This window comes from Pseudopipra pipra, chromosome 12 (assembly GCF_036250125.1).
Source record: "Pseudopipra pipra isolate bDixPip1 chromosome 12, bDixPip1.hap1, whole genome shotgun sequence".
NCBI lineage: Eukaryota > Metazoa > Chordata > Aves > Passeriformes > Pipridae > Pseudopipra > Pseudopipra pipra.
The window spans coordinates 5,307,827-5,324,552 of record NC_087560.1 but is presented as its reverse complement, the minus strand read 5'-3'; the positions used below and the strand labels follow the sequence as shown (position 1 = coordinate 5,324,552).

General features: G+C 52.7%; 1 protein-coding gene across 1 annotated transcript; it reads right to left on the bottom strand.

The window, feature by feature from the left end:
* Window positions 1-1,642: 1,642 nt before the first annotated feature.
* HEXA (hexosaminidase subunit alpha) lies at window positions 1,643-11,203 on the bottom strand. The gene is made up of 14 exons (XM_064668588.1): window positions 10,939-11,203; window positions 8,007-8,105; window positions 7,605-7,670; window positions 7,397-7,443; window positions 6,957-7,067; window positions 6,350-6,451; window positions 6,126-6,258; window positions 5,298-5,478; window positions 4,915-5,001; window positions 4,500-4,572; window positions 3,885-4,068; window positions 3,687-3,777; window positions 3,167-3,271; window positions 1,643-2,691 (listed from the first exon to the last, which is right to left on the bottom strand). The coding sequence occupies exons 1-14, from the start codon at window positions 11,186-11,188 to the stop codon at window positions 2,628-2,630; spliced, it is 1,593 nt and encodes a 530-aa protein (XP_064524658.1). The 5' UTR covers window positions 11,189-11,203; the 3' UTR covers window positions 1,643-2,627.
* Window positions 11,204-16,726: the final 5,523 nt, after the last annotated feature.

The following is a 16,726-nucleotide window of genomic DNA, read 5'->3' as shown; positions in this document are numbered from 1 at the left end:
CGCGTGTGTATGTTCAAGCATGTGCCGTGGTGTGTGTGCAAGCATGTGCAAGCACATACACGTGCTGCAAGCATGCACGTGTGGCAGCAAGAGTGCACACGTGTGCAAGTACAGGCATGGGCACGCACAGGCACATGCAGTTGCAGGCCTGTGTGTGAGCCTGTGCAATTTGCATGTGTGTGCAAGTGTGCACGTGTGTGCAAGCATGTACAGCAATGTACGTGCTTGTAAGGACCCACAGGCACGTGTGTGCAAGCGTGTGCATGAGCGCACGTGTGTGCAGGGACCCAAATGCACGTGTGCAACTGTGTGCACGTTTGTGCAAGTGTATGAGGGCACATGTGTGCAACTGCCCCCACGGATGTGTGTGGAAGCGTGTCCACAAGTGCATGTCTGCAAGGAGTCGCATGTGTGTGCAAGCATGTACATGGAGTGTACATGTGTGCAAGAGCCCATGTGTGCAAGCATGTGCACATGTGTGCAAAGGCCTGTATGCATGTGTGTGCAAGCGTGTGCATGAGTGCATGTGTGTGAGGACCCAGAACTACACTTGTGGAAGTGTGTGCATGTGTTTACAAGCACACACAGGATGCACACATAACGAACACACGTGTTCACAAGCACATATGTGTTTACAAGCACACACAAGATGCACACATAATGAACACACGTGTTTACAAGCACATATGTGTTTACAAGCACACACAACGCACATGCATTTACAAGCACACGATGAACACACATTGTTTACAAGCACACACACAATGCACACACACGTTTACAAGCACACACACAACGCACACACATGTTTACAAGCACACACATGATGCACACACGGGTTTACAAGCAGACACGTGCCCGTGTGTCCCAATAAACCCCCCTGGCCGGTGCCGGCGCCCACGGGTGGGTTGGGGATGCTGGGAGCACAATCCTGCCGGAATCCGGGGGCTTGGCGGCTGCTCCTCGCTGCCGCTTGGGTTTATTTTTAAACCCGTTGGCCCCGAGTGATTCACACGCTGCCTGTTCCCTGTTCCTGCTCCCCAGCAAGTTTTACGCGACCAAAATAGATGTTCTGGAAGGAACGGACCACCCGGCGATTCCGCGGCGGGGAGAGCGGGGTGCTCCCGGGATCCCGGCCCTTCCAAGGGTAGGAATGTCACAGAGCCACTCCCAGTATGGTGGTTTTGGGGGGATGCTGGTGCAGACACCCTGGAAAATGGGACCATTCTGGCATGATGTTTAACCTGGATCACAGTACCAGGCTCTAGTGGAAGGCGCTGGTTTGGGGGGTCCCCCATGGAGCATCCCAGGCCCTGTGGGCTCTCACACCTGGCTGTGGGTGAAAGGGAGCCCGGCAAGGCAGGGGGACAAGTGGGATGCAGGTAGGGAGTTGGGATGGGGTGGTGAAGAGCATTTCTGTGCACACAGAGCAATGCCTGGGGAGCAGAGCATCATCCCTGGGAACAGAGCATCCCCCTTGGGAACAGAGCACCCTTCCCAGGGCCAGGGCCCTCCTTGTCCCCACGCTCACCAGTAGCAGCTCCCTGCGGTGACCAAAGCACCCGACTGAGGTACCACTTCACACCATGCTGGGAGAAGAAAAAAGGGAAAAAATCCAACTTTTAAAAATAGGAAGCAGTAGTAACTGTTAATTCACTATTTTTAATTTAAATTTCAACCATAAAAGGTTTCCAGCCATAACAGAGGATCTCACTCAGTTAAGACCAAGACACACACACAATAGTCCCATCCAGCCAGGATTTCTCTCAGAGATTCCCTACTTTCAGCTGAACACCGTTTCCAGCACGGCACCAGAGGACAACAATCACACCTGTCCCAGTTCTACAGGACAGTAGCATCACTGGTTTCTTCTCCAAGGAAAACACCATCCAAAGAAACCCCTGTGGATGGAGGACACCTAGAGCTGATCTCCTCATCCTGAGGACAACAGAGCAGGAGGAGAGCTGGGTCAGCTGGCCAAATCCTGAGCAGAGGTGACGGTCTGAAAGGCTGAGCAGTGATTCCACAATATCCATGTACCCCTCAGCAGGTTTGCAAGGGCTCCCTGGAGAGGCTCCAGGGTGTCATCTGCTGAGGAGAAGCCAGAGGAGGTGGCAGCAGCCAGGGCTTGGGGCAGCAGAGGTGGTGGTTTGCAGGCCAACATCCTGTCTGAACATTGGAGAAAGAAGGGACAAGGACAGGAACCCAGAGCACAGCGTGACTGCAGAAGAAAACCCTGTGACAGCAGCAGAGACTAAGCACAGTTTATCCAGCTGAGCAGGCACCCTGCAAGCTCAGGAGCTGCCGGGAAGATGCTCCTCCACTGGCATCTCTGGAGCAAGCCCTACCCATCTCCTGCTAACAATAACCCTTGCATGGTCTCCCAAGCCCCAGCTGAGCAGGAAAAGGCACCTTTTTCCTCTTTGGGGTCATTTATTTATAGATTTAAAGAAATAAAAATAGAAAGAGAGGCGAGAGTGCACACCAAGGCAAAAAAATGTTCATTGCAACAAAGCCAAAGCACAAGGTGGGGTAGGAAGGGGTCCCTTTGCCAAAACAGCAGTTTTTGAGGGGTGGAAATCCTTCCTCCTGCGCGTACAGTGACCGAGGGCAGCAGGGCTCTCCCTTCAGACCTCACCAAACTCATTTTCACAGTATCCTACGTAGAGAGGCTCGGCCTGGACACCACGCCTGGGAAGAGAACAGAAAGATGGCATCAGGGAGAGGGCACAGGCAGAGCCCATCACTGGGCTTCAGGGGTTCCGGGAGAGCAGGGTGGCCACGGGTGCCCAGTTTCAGGTGTGAAAAGGAGGGAGAAGTTTTTCATCCTGCGCTTATAGACTCAGTTTTTGCTCATGTGTGGGAGCACATGGTGAGGACAGGTTTCCTGGGGGAGCTGGTGCTGCAGGAGGGGTGGCAATAGCTGACAGGCCCCCTCCTTCCTCAGCACAAAGCCCTCTCCTCACCAGAGCCACCAGCCCACGCCAGCAGCAAGGGCCCGTCTTCCAGCACTGCACAAAGCGAGCTCTGCCCACGCAGCAGCAGCAGGAAAACCAGGGCTTTCCATAAGAACAAGGGTCATTTTGCAGCAGGGAAAGCCCTTCACCCTCACTGCCCCTCCCAAGCCTGTGCCCAGATGGGGTGGCAGCTGTGCCAGCACGGTTACCCGAGCAGTGTGCAGCGGAACTCCGACAGCCGGGCGTAGGCATCGTCCATGTTCCTGACGGTGCTGTTGCTCCACAGCCTCTCAGCTACGGCCCCAGCTCTCGGCCTTGAGGATGAGGGACAAGCAGTCAGGTCAGGGGGAGCTCAAAAGCTTCTCACACAAAGCTCTGAGCTCCCAAACACTTTCTTGACCGGTGTTCTTCCACACACAAAGGCTTCTGTGCATGCAAAGATCCACTCCTGGACACATGTGGATCAGGAGTGGACGAGGGTGACAGGACAAACCAGTGTTAAACACGTCCTGGTTGCAGCAGCAGGTTGTACAGGGCATGTTACAGCCTCACAAACCCTCATTTCAGCCTCGTGAAGCTGTTCCCAGCACAGAGGTGCTGCAGGAGACAGGGACAGGCACCATACACAGACCAAATCCACGAGTTCAGCAAGTGATGCTCGGTGGTGAAGGAAAGGGACATGAGCCTGGCCTGACGAGATCCAAGTGACCTCCCCATGGCCTCTCTTACCAGAGCCTGGGGGTCAGGTTGGTGACGTCCACGTATTCACCCCACATACAGGCCTCGCCACCGATCACCAGGGCCTTCTGCTCAGGGCTGCCTGTGGAGGGACAGCACCCAGGTGATGCATTAGCCAGACACCCAGCCCTGGCACCACCTCCGAGTGCCAGCCAGCTGCCACACAGGAAGGGGACACAAGGGACACACCACTGAAGTCCAAGGGCTCCACCCTGTAGGCTTCCATCCAGTCCTGCCCGTAGGAGATGCGGTTGAGGTACCAGGGCGCAGAGAGCAGGGCATGGTAGCCAGCCCTGGTGACATTGGCCATCTCCTCCTTGTACGGCGTGAGGAGGTTCTCCTTCCACACGTGGATGATGGTGTCCTGCCTCACCTGAGCACAGGTGAACAACGTGCAGGGGATCAGTGTGGTGACAAGAGCATCACCTGCCCCTGCAACCAGAGTGCCCTGATCCCATCCACATCCCCAAAGGGAAACTGAGGCAGACTTGGGCTGGCCTTGATTTTTGAGCCACCTCCCATCTGGTTTGCAGGAGCAATAGAGAGAGGGATAAGGCCATTTGCAGAGTGTCCTGGGCAAGGTTAAAACCTGCCTCTTGCAGGTGCACACACAAGAGGAGAGCAGAGCACTGGCAACAGTGTGACAAAACCACCATGAGAGCACCTCACTGGCAGCACCATCTGAGGATCAATTCCAGATTCATAACAGAGTAACCCCCACCAGCCCCAGTACAGCCCCCCCAGAGCACACCAGTGTCTGACTGGGATGCTGACACTGTTCACCCCAGCACAGGCAGCTCTCACCTGCACATCGTTGTCAAAGACCTCCTGCCACACGATATAACCTTTGCTGAGGGAAGAGACGATTTCCAGAAGCCTGAAGAGGAAAAAGTACTGAGTTTTTGGTGATCCTCGTGACCCTCTCTTGGGTGGTTACATACAGCCACAGGAGCAGCACAGATATTCCCAACACCCACAGCTGGATGTGAAGGTACTTCTGAAGGAGAAGAGAGTGAGCACAGCCCCTTATGGGGCTTCTTTCTCTTCAGTCCCAGGCTTTTTCGTGGTCAATCTCCCAATAAAATGCTTCCTTTGGGGCCAGGGAGACATGCCCAATGGGGATGCTCCTGAAAAGGAGATCTGGGGTCCCTAAGACAGCAGAAGACATTTGTGCTGGTCACACAGTGCAGCTGCAGGCCCCAGATGCCCCTGTTCCTACCTCTGGATGTACAAAGACTCTAATTTTTTGTAATCGTCACCAAAGTCCATCTCCTTCATGAAAGCACGAATTTTTGGATTGGATCTCCTGTGCACCAAAGAGAAGAGAATAAAAGCATCACAATCTGAACTCTGGAGTAAGGCCAAGACATGGTCAAGTCCTTCCCACACTGGTCCAAGGCTTGCCCAGGCATTCCCAGAGCTGTGGCTGCACCAGGACCAGCAGCTCCTTATATCCAGCATCACCCTGAGCATTGAAACCCCATGCACCTCCACTCCCCCTGGCCTGGGGGAGCAGGACACCAAAAATCCAGAAGTGATGGGCTTGGACTCCAGTCCCAGATACTCCACCCCAGTCCCCACCCAGACTGACCTCAGACTCACCAGCATGTGAAATCCACCTCATCACCACCGAGGTGGAGAAAGAAGTCCGGGAACACAGAGCTGACTTCCCGGAACAAACTGGTCACAAACTCGTAGGTGCTGTTAAGGATGGGGTTGATGGGCCCGTAGGTTCCAGAAGGCTCCTGGACCACATAGCAGGGAGTCAGGAGGCCTGGAGCACCTGGATGATAACAAATGCAGGATGGTGAGGAAGGGTCAAAATGTGGTCATGTCACTGCCTACAACACCCCCGATCCTCCTCAGCACAGCCCAGGGCCTTCCATGGGACAGGAAAGCAGGGCCAGCCACAGCTCTGGCTGTGACCAGAAGCACAGGGTGAACTCCAGCACAGGCCATGGGATTTGGAAGCAGAAGAATGGAAGAGAAAGAGACAATGGAATGTTTTCCTGGAGCTTCTTGCACTTCCAGACATGGAAGAGGAGACACTTGCAGTCCTTGCAGCAGAAAGTGCTGCAACAGGACTGGGGCACAGCTGCGCAGAGCGAGGAAGCTTGGTCAGCTGCACCCCCAGTTAAACACAAGATCCTTGCAATATCCACGATGATTCTGGTAGAGCAGATCTCCCCTGAAAAACCCCAAAATCACTCACCTTGGACACAAGAAGAGGTGGAAACGTTTTTCTTTTGGCTTTTGTTCCAGAAGATGGACCACTGGGTCCCAAACGATGGTTTGCTCCTCCTCAAAGCCAGTCTGTGGGACATGGCTCCCCACACCCAGCTTTTAGGATTGAGGTTGTATATCCCAATCCTGCCCCTGGAACTATCCCAACTCTCCTCACAGCAGCAGCAGGCAGGGTCTGCCCCTCACCTGGACCCCAGGAGAGGGTGTGGCCGGGAGTGTCGAACTCTGGGATGACCCTGATGCCATGCAGCCGGGCGTACTCGATCACGGAGCGCACGTCGCTGGCAGTGTACACGTGGGTCATGGCATTGAAGGCTCCCTGGGAACACAGAAATGCTCAGTGCCTTGCTCAGGAGCAGAGAGAGGGATCTGCTCACCTGGGCTGGTACATGGAGATCGGGGAGGGTTACCTTCTTGCTGAGCTCTGGGAATGTGGAGCTCTCATAGGGGAAAGACGGGTCATCCACAATGTGCCAGTGAAACACATTGAACTTGTTGTAAGCCATGACATCCTGGGAGGGAACAGGAACAAAGATGAACGTGCCCTGTCCCTTCTGAAAAGTCACCCAGCTTGACACAGAAAGTGTACAAGGTCCCCATGCTCCAAAAGGACAAGGCAGAGTTCCTAAATGATCACTAGGATTGAAGAGAGATTCAGACACCTCTCTTGAAACACAACAGCACCACGAAGAGCTGCAAAGGGCCAGGAGTATCTCTGCTTACAGTAAAATCCCTGTTCTCCCTATAATTGAGCCAGTAGTGGAGACCTGGAAGTTTAATTCTGCTTGGGATGAGCACAGAAGCACCACCCACCTTTGCCAGTGTTTTCCCTCACCTTAGAAACAACCCAGCCTCAGACAGTAACTTGGACTGCAGGAACCCAAGACATCTCAGTTTTCTTCTTCTACAAAGGGAGCTGAGAAATCACCCACACAAGGCAGCACAGGAAACCCTCAGTGGTCACAGAGGACAGGACACACAATTAAACCGCCCTGTCTCCCAGCACAGGTGCCCTACCAGAGTTTCCAGGATGGCTCTCAGGGGCAGGTAGTGACGAGAGGTGTCCAGCAACAGTCCCCGGTGAGGGAAGCGAGGAAAGTCCACAATTTCTGTCTCATTGATGTAGTACTGCACTTGGAAAACATGAGCAACACATGAGCAGGACACTGGGCAAACAGCCCTTAGCAGGAGGCAGTCAGGGTCACTGTTGTCCCCGGGGCTGCGTGGACAGGGCTGCCCTCACTGCCCAGAGTGCCAGCTGGCCAGAAAGAGCTGCAGCCACTCAGAAGGCAGGGATTTGGCTGGATCAATGAATCTCCACGTGGCCCTTGGCAAGGCTGTGCCACACTGCTGGTACCCCCTCATCCCGAGCATCCCAGCAACCCTCAGCCTGTCCCCATGGAGGCAGGAGCACTATGGAGAGCCACCTGCCCGCAGGAGATGAGGCCAGGACTCACTGTGCCGTTCTCGTCTCTCCCAACGAGCTGGCTGAACGTTTCCAGGCCTGCAGGAAAACCACACACAGCCCCTTCCTCAGCACAGACTCCCTCAAAGGAGCAGAGCTCAATTAACAAAGAAGTCCATGGAAAGAGAGAGGCACAGAGAGGCATCCCCACAGGCCCAAGGCAGGGAGAGCGGGAATGCCCCACTGGAAGCACAGCTCACCTCGGAGAACTCCCCAGATGGCCTCAGCAGAGAGCAGCATGGAGCCCTTGGACACGACCAGCTTATCTGGAACACAGCATCAGGGGCTGTGCTGCCATCAGGCCCCACTGCCACGAGAGCCCCAGCACCAAGCAGGGATCAGGCACAGCACTGCACCCTGAGATCCCAGAGAACCAAATTCTGGTTTTCTTTTGCTGTTTTAAACCTCTCCCCGCTGCTTTATCAGCACCCTGAGGTAAGTCCCTCCCTCCCTGCCCCAGGTTCTCAATAACAGAGAAGGGTTGGTGCCTCCCCAAAAGCGGGGGTATAACTGCTGCACAGTGCTATTTCCCAGGGATGGGCACAGAAACAGCCACATTCCCTCTCCAGTCACTCCCTCCTACTCCCAACCCCAATACTTACAGCTCTCCTTGGAGTCCAGGTTGGGATACCCATCACAGCCTGGCATGGCAACGTAGACGAGGAGCTGAGTGCAGGGTGTCCCCCAGGATGGTTCATTCTCTGCAAACAACACAGATATCGACCCCATCCTAGCTCTTCTCCTTGCTTCAAGCCCACCACCATCCTCCCAGCTCAGCTAGCAACAGAGGCACAGGAGCACATGGACTTCCAACACACGTGGCAGAAATGGGGACCCCCTCCTGCACCCCAAAACAGGCACAGGGATGTTCAGCAGGGGCTAATTTCAATCGAGCCAACCAGGAGCACATGAGCTGATCCCAACCTTCCACATGGAGAAGGTCTGCTAGTGAGGAGACCCCCAGGGGAGGCTTCTCAGGGAAGCTTCACAAGAGAGAAGAGACATCAGAGTATGGACCAGCAGCAGCCCCCAAGGCTTCCTGGACACCAGCCCTGGCTCTAAGCTACAGCCACAACTAGTCAAAGCTTATCCATGAGGGTAAAGAGCATCATGTTTCCAAACTCTCCCAGCATTGGGAACAAAGTACAAGCCCAAGAGCTCTGCCCTACCCTTTGCAAAGAAACCCTGTAAAAAAGGTGCAGAATGAATCTGCTGAGTTAGAGGCAACCAAAAGGTCTCACCGAGAACAGAAAAGCTCCTGAACACCTTCACCTTCTGCAGGCAGGGCCCAGGTGCAGTGGCTGGAGAAATAAACCTGATCACATTCAGACCCTAAACGGGAGCTCTGGCCACACTTCCCAAACTGAATGACAGCTTCAAAGGATGCACAGGCCTGAGTTCTTACTGAAGTAACTCCCTCAACTCCAAAGGGAGGTGTTCAACCTTCTCTGGGACGCATGGGATTAGTCACAGCATTCTGTGGCCAAGAGGAGTGTGGGGCAGCAGGGTGGGACCCGGCTCATCCCAGCCAAGATCCATGCCTACACCCCCACAGCATTCCTGGGCACAGCCAACGCTCCAAGCAGTCACTAAAAATAAAGAGCTTGGCTTGGAGTGAGCCAAAGCACCAAGGAGACCCCAGGGAGACTGTGGCACTGCCAGCGTGTGGGTGAAACGCAGGGAGCCCCTGCTCCACAACTCGCAGGAGCCACGAACCCCGGATTTCTCCATGAAGGAATGACGAAACCTCTGCAGAGAGAAGGAAAACAGCTCCAAGCTAGCCCTCTGTTTTGAGCTGGTTGCAGACAAGCTGGTAGCCAAGGCAACCTCACAGATGTGCGAGCGGCACAGCAAGACCTGATCCCTCCTCTCGGGAAGGCGGCAGCTCACCACGAACAGCTGCCCCCAGGCCTGGGGACGTAGGAAATACTCATCCTGCCGGGGACCCTCAACAGAACTGGTCCCACCATCACACACCGCATTTAAACCTGCCCAGGGAGACACTGCCCAACCCAAACACAGCCTCCTTGGCCAAGGAGCAGGCAGGAACCGACACCACTAAACCCTGAAGCCAGCGCAGACAGAAAATGGTCTCTGCCATTTCTCTATTAATAAAACTTATTTCCTTCCATCCAGGGTTTCCATTGCCTGTTCTTACTAACCACCCATGCAAAAAAAAAAAAAAAAAAGCAAGCAAAGGGGAAAAAAGGTCTTAAAATAATTTGTGTAGTTTGAGCATCATAAAGCAGGGCGTATGGAAAGCGATGAGTGTGAGCTCGATCTCGTGATCACAATGTTGCTCCGAGTGATTTGATGGTCACATTTCCCCTCTGAGAGGAACAGGAGAGCATGAATAATTAGATCAGCTGTTTTTAGTTCCTAGCAGCAAAAGAGAGCCAAGAGGAGCCTTCTCAGCTCCCAAACCGAAATTTATTTCTATTGCTACTCACAAGAGTGGAAAAAATAAAATAAGCCAAATGGTTCTTCTCTGTTTCAAACCTGCTTTTTTCAAAGCACGATGTGCTCAACGAGAAGCTGAGCAGCTTCCAACGCCACCACCCTTCTCTGCTTTGATCAGCAGCAACAGAGTTCACACTGACATTTAAAACACTCGGGAGCAGAGTTACTAGCTCTTTCTGATGAATGAAGCACTTCGTATTCCCTGGATATAGCACTTCAGGCTGCAGCAGACCCACGCAGCCACTGAGATCCATGCATGCCGGCTCCACAGCCAGGAAATTTCTTGCAGCTCATCCCTGACATGCCATGGGTGCTATCACTAAGATGTCTGGGTGCAAGAAACCTTTAGAACCTGTCCCAAAGCAAACTCCGGCTCTCCAAGCTTTTGCCTTTCCTCATCTTACCCTACAATTTCAGGATGAATCCAAGAGCTAATCCCTCTCTGGCAGAAAAGCCACACTGCCTCGGGACGTTTAGCAGCTCTGCTTTGGCAGATGAGCTCCATGGCAGGAACATATACTTGGAAGAACACACACGATGCAGCAAGTCTTTCCTCAAGGTAAAGCCTCACAGGGAACAGCAAGAGCTGCTAGGAACAGAAAGAGCCAAGACTTACAAGCAACCCTGGAGCAAGAGTGGTTGCAAGACCGGCAGTGGCTCTCCCTGCAGCCACAAGAGAAGGAAGCGAAATGAAGCAACGGGGAGGTGAAACCCTGTCCAGAGGAGATAAAAAATGAGATGGAGGGAACTCTCGAGAGCAAGAGCTTAAACCCTGGAAGGAAATGAAGATAACTAGTGCTCGCTGTGCCAACTGGGTCAGATTTTGTCATCTGCAGTTTGTGGCATTGCCCTCCGCATCCCAACGCACCGCTGCCCTGTGCCACCACACTCCCCCAAGCCAGCTCGCCGTCACACCCAGCCTGCACCTCCCGCCCCACCAGTCCCCGCCGGACTGAGGGGAGGCAGGCGGACACCCAAACCCCGTGGTCTGACCCCAAAATAAACGCGGGTTTGGGTTTGGGGGGTGTTAAGAATAAAGCCACGGAGAAAAGGGTCACCCCCATCCCGCCTCACCGGTCGGGCGGGCGAAGAGCAGCGCCCGGTACCGCTGGAAGGCGGAGTCCAGCACATCGCAGCCCGGCCCCACGGCCGAGCCGTCCGCGGCGGCGAAGCGGAATTGGCCGGGAGGCAGCGGACAGCGACCGCCGCCGGGCGGGGAGTGCTGGGCCTGGGGCTGCGGCCACACGGCCCCCGCCGGGCCCGGCAGCACCAGGAGCAGCAGCGGCGGGAGCAGCAGCCGCCGCAGCGCCCGCGCCGCCGCCATGTCGCACTCGCAGCCTGAGGGAGGCGGCGGCACCGCCCGGCAACGGGGGACGGGCGGCCGCGAAATGGCAGCTCGGGCCCGCCCTCACGGCCTCCCCCGGCTGCCCCGTCACCCCAGAGCCGCCTCTCGCACCCCGCAGCCGCCTGCCCCTTTTCAAAGAAATCCCCCAAACCCCTGCAGCTCCTCACCGAGGGTCATTTGACCCCCCAGCCCTCAAGGTTTAGAGTCCCCCTCCCACCCCTGGCCGTGCTTCCCACCCTCGGGGAGCCTCAGCAGCCTGATTTGGAGTTTGAGGAGATGAATGATTTAACATGTATTTCACCCACGCTGCTTTCATAGACTCACAGAATGGTTTGGGCTGGAAGAGATCTTAAAGATCATTTCATTCCAGCTCCCTGCCATGGGCAGGGACACTTTCCACAAACCCAGGTTGCTCCAAGCCCCGTCCAACCTGGCCTTGGACACTTCTAGGGATGGAGCAGCCACAGCTTCTCTGGGCAACCTGTGCCAGGGCCTCTCCACCCTAGATCTAACCTCATTAGACTGTCTGTTTGAAACCAGCACCAGTACATGCTTTGGATCCACCTTGGGTCTGGGTGTTTTCTGTTGGTGTTGCGTATTTTTATGAGCAATACCAAATATAAATCAGCCCTTGCACAGTTTTCCAGGGATATTTTATATGTGGCAGATGAAATATTCATTGGACTGTACAAAAAAAAGGGGCTTTATCCCATGATGGAACCTCACAGTGAAGTATTGCAGAGATGCTTTCCATACGGCACTTGGCTTTTCCTAGGAAAGCCTTAACCTCAGATGAACTCTGTTTAATTTTGCCTCCTGTCTTCAGCTCTGCTTTCCTCAGCAATCCCCAAGTCAAATAAAGACCTTAAGCTCAGGTCTTTCCCATCTAATTGCCAGCACAAACCTACATGGGAACCAAGTCCATCAAATTATTAAAAACCTGTTGTCCTAGAAAACTGCAGGCTATCAGGAGCACTGGAAGACAAGCCACAGGCATGGGAGCAAGCAGGAAATTAAACAAATGGTACAAAAGAAAGCATGACAAGGGAGATGGCCCCATCATACAAGAGGAAAAATCACTCTGCTTGAGGAGGACATGACCATAGAAAGGACTGGTGAGGAATTTAAAGCATTGTTCTTCACGTGAGCAGTGTAGAGAGAATGGGATCAACAGGAAGAAAGCATTTTGTAGAAAAAAATATCAAGGAACTTGTCAAAGGTTAGAAAAGCACCAGCACAAAGTACAGGACTGATGGTGAAAGGAGAAGAGCTGGGAGGACATGGAAGGGTTCTGTGGGGCTGGAGAGGGATGGAGGGAGGTGCTCTCCAAGGCTGAAGGAGACTGTGAGGTTCCAGTGAAGGTTTTGGGGGTGATGTGGGGGTGGAAAAGTTGTGGGAAGGCCAGGCAGCAGGAGGAGACCATGGTTAGGTTTGGATCTAAATGAGATTGAGGGAATTTTATGAGATTAGTGAAAATTAATCTCAAAGAGGGGATCTCAAAGAGGGGAAGGCAGTGAGGGGACTAAGGGTCACCTTGAGATAGAGAAACTGGGCTCCATCAGGAATGGGGCCAAAGAGAGCCAGATGGTGTTGCCATGAGCTTAACACCTACACAGAACTGCATCCTTCTTCTCCAGCCCTGTAGAACAGCAAAGACCACCTGTCTACCTCAGGGAACATGGGCCAGGAACCAAGGACAGGCACAGCATAGGCCAGGGAACAGCCTTACAACATGGGTGTACCCCTATAGCCAGGCAGGAAGAGCACGAGGGTGGCACCAACAGCCCAGGTGTCACCCAGTGAACAAAAGACACCAAGTGAAGTGCAAGATCAATCTGGGAATACCTGGAGTAAGTACACCCACAGGAGAGCTCAGGAAAAATTAATTGCCTGGACTTCAGCTTAAATGGAGGTCGTGGATGGAAGTCCCAGCGGAGGTTGATTGGGGCAACTAAAGCCTCTTGGCTCCCTCAGGCTCCTGACAGTCCTCACCTGCCCCTTGTTTTCCCTACAGAGAGGTGGCAGGACCCCAATTCAACACAAAGGCACATGCCAGGCTGTCTCCTCATGATTCTTTCAGGATGTTGTCCCTTCTCTATCTCTGTCCTCCTCACACAGCAAGAAGGGGTATGGAGGAGAACACCTGCATTCCAGCCTGTGCCAGACCTCTGGGAAAATGGCTCGTGTCATTCCCTGTGTTCAAGTCTTCCTGCTGCTGGTCAGCACAAAGCCTCTGTGGTCCTGAGCCAGGTCTGTTGCCTTTCCCTGTGCAAACCTCTGAAGCACTGGCCGATGCCACCGCTTTTCTGACTATATTGATTGATTCCAGCATCTCTGGACTCGTCCTTAAATAGTTTCATTGTATTAAAAAAAAAAATCCCAAACAATCCAGTTTACTGCTGTGTGGCATCAGGGAATGTCACGGCCGCACTTCCCAGCGTGTGAGACGGAACTGTGGAAGTGCCCTGGCCTGAGGTGAATCCTCCTTTCAGCCTGGGAAGGGTGGTGTGTTTGCCAGCTTATGTAAAGCATTGTGATCAGAGCCTTCAGTCCAAATATTCCAGCCTTTCTACGCATTCGGTTGCTGTTTCTATTTTAGGGGACCTGATGTCTCTGGGGGATGACTCATTGTAGTTCATCTGTAGCTGGCCGACATTAATCCAGACTAACAGTCTGATTTGGGAATGTTTCTTTACATAAGAAAACTGCTTCAGCATGTGTTTAACTGTGGAGCTTGGCTAGAAGAAACTGGATTACACACTGTTCTGTGGCAGGCACAGAGCAGCAGCAGCTAGAAGTTGCTGATGTTCTTCAGTAGCTTTTCAATAAACAGGCTCTTGGTCTCAGAGCATATCTCCATGTTGATATATCCACCTGGACACTGCTGGGTTACCTGCCTTTTTTTTTTTTTTTTGGTAGAAATCCAAATTAATTATTCTGATATAAATTGTTACAAAATCTGGCTGGTGTCACACTTGGTCTTTTTGGTTTGTTCACCTTCAAGGCATGAAGGTGGCCTTTGGGCATTTTTAAAAGATATAAATCCGTTTATTATGCTGCCTAATTCTCTATAATGTTGGCTGCTTCTGCATTTAACCAGGAGGGAATTTTGCATGCAGATTGCTGTGCTGGTGAGAAGGATTTGAGCTGGTGAATGAGGAATGGAGGAAGGCATTCATGAACACCTTCACAGGGCATGAGTTTTATGTTTGCTGCACTCTTTGAGTCAGCACTGTCTAGGCACACTCACTCCTGAATGAAGCAACTCCCAGCTCAAGGGACCTCCTGGTGGTGTGGCTGGAAGAGGGCTTTGGAAAACACAGATCATCTCTTGGAAATACCTGCATCTGCTTGTAGACCTATGACTTGAACCTTGACATCTCAGAGGCTTTCTGGGCAAGCTTACTCTCTGCATTTTGTTGTTTAACTTCCCTTTCATCCTTGGTAAAATAATGATGGGATTTGGATTGCAGCCCCAAGGGTGGCAGGGTTGAAGTGTCCTTGGTTGAAGTGTGGTGGTGGTCTGGTGGAAGTATGGTCAGCATGTGCTGGGTTTTTGCACATCTCTATATTTCAGGGATGATTTTGCTTGCCATGGTGTCACACAGATGCTGACAGGGAGCCACCTGTGCCTGTTTCATCAGGCAGAGTGGTGCTCACATTTAAACACCCAGCAAGAGCCCACAGAGACATTTGGTGGAGCTTTAGCATGTGAACAACAAAGATCTTAAACATGGAATGCCCTTAAATCCACACGCAGGGTACTTTCAGCAGCTCTAGCAGCTCAGCCTATGAGGAACCTCCATGCTCTGGGGGGCTGAAGCAGGCCGGTGTATGGCAGGCTGCTTTTGGAGCCACGAGCACACACCCTGGAGCTTTTCAAAGCACAGGATGACTCGTTTCCATGTCCCTACATTCCCACCTTGACCACTGCGTATCGATGCTGCCATCGAATGGTTTAGCAGATGCACGTGGTGACTGAGTTTCTCAGCACAGATGGGCCTGAACAGAAGGGACCTCTTTGCCTGGGAGAGCCCACGTAAGGGGAGCAGGGCCTAAGAGACGTGGAGCAAGCAGGGAGGAGCAAGGAGAAGTATATTTCAACAATCATTGAGGGTCTCAAACCACGACAATGAGCTTGAGTGTGGAGTTTAAGGCAACAAGCTTGAGGTGAGCTGTGTTAATCAGTGTGGAGGATTTGGGGTCCTGACTTGAGCTCAGCCTAGTGGTGTTTGCATTATTGGTACTTATTCGCCGAGCCTTTTTTCCTCTGGATTATCTCCAGCTCGCACAGCTTTAGGGTGGTGAGCTAAGGGGCAGCTCAGCCCACGCTACTGGTTGAGGTTGTTAATGAGTGTGCAGACACCCAGAATCAAATCCAAGACATTGAGAAAGCTCCTGGATTTCTTTTCTCCCTGTCCACATGTCTCTGTGACGAAGGAGAGCAGCTTTTTCTGAAGATCCCACCTGGCTCAAGGAGCAGTGGGGCAGGGGGGATGCTGGATGGGATAGGAGGTTCACTCTGAATCCATGGGTGGATTGTGGTGTGGGGCACCAGCACTTTTGCAGAATTTTGGTATCACGAGTCAGGGCTTGTCACAGGGAGATGCTGTGACTTCTTGCAGAGGCTGGGAACGTGTGGCTGCTGTCCCCAGCTGCTCCCAGTCACAGCTGTGGGGCTGAGCTGGAAGCAATCAGAGCCTGTGGGTGCACGGTGACAAACTCCTCGTGCCCAGAGGCGCTGCTCCCATAAATCCTGTAAGCGTGTGCCTAACTTCACAGAGCAAGGTGATTGCAAGGCAATATTTTATTCCTGTCAGCTTCAGTGTTAACAGTTACCAGAATCACTTGGGTAATTAAGCTCTTGCAAGAATAAAATGAAAACGCGCCAGGTGTCTATGGAGATCTAAATCATTTCTCAGAGTGGGCAGAGGAGTGGTTCTCATCTTTCCTCAGTAGCTGGAGCCCTAAAATCCCCAGAGGCAGTGCATATCCCCTAGGAATAAGCTGAAGGCAGCAGCCCTGCTTTTCTCAGGTACCTTTTGCCAACCATCTACAAGGAACTACTGCCCAGGGCCCCATATGTGATTGTTGTTAATGAGTGTGCAGACACCCGAAATCAAATCCAAGACATTGAGAAAGCTCCTGGATTTCCTTTCTCCTGGGTTGAAAACTTTTTAATAAACAAAGACCTTTTGCAACACTCATGACTAAAATTTCATACCAAAGAGTATTTTTGAAAAGTATTAGTGTAACTATTGCTGCAAAGTGGTGATCCCTGTTTTGCAGCTGGAAAAGAGAAGGCTGGGACTGTAGTAGGGGAACTGGTTGTCTATGTCTGTGGGATGTCATTGGGAAGATCCCATCACTATTTATAAATGTTAATTACTGGGATCATAGAACCATTATAGAATCACAGAATGGTTTGGTTTGGAAGGGACCTTAAAATCCGGCCAGTTCCACCCTCTGTCATGCAGGTGCTAGATCAGGTTGCTCCAAGCCCCATCCAACCTGGCC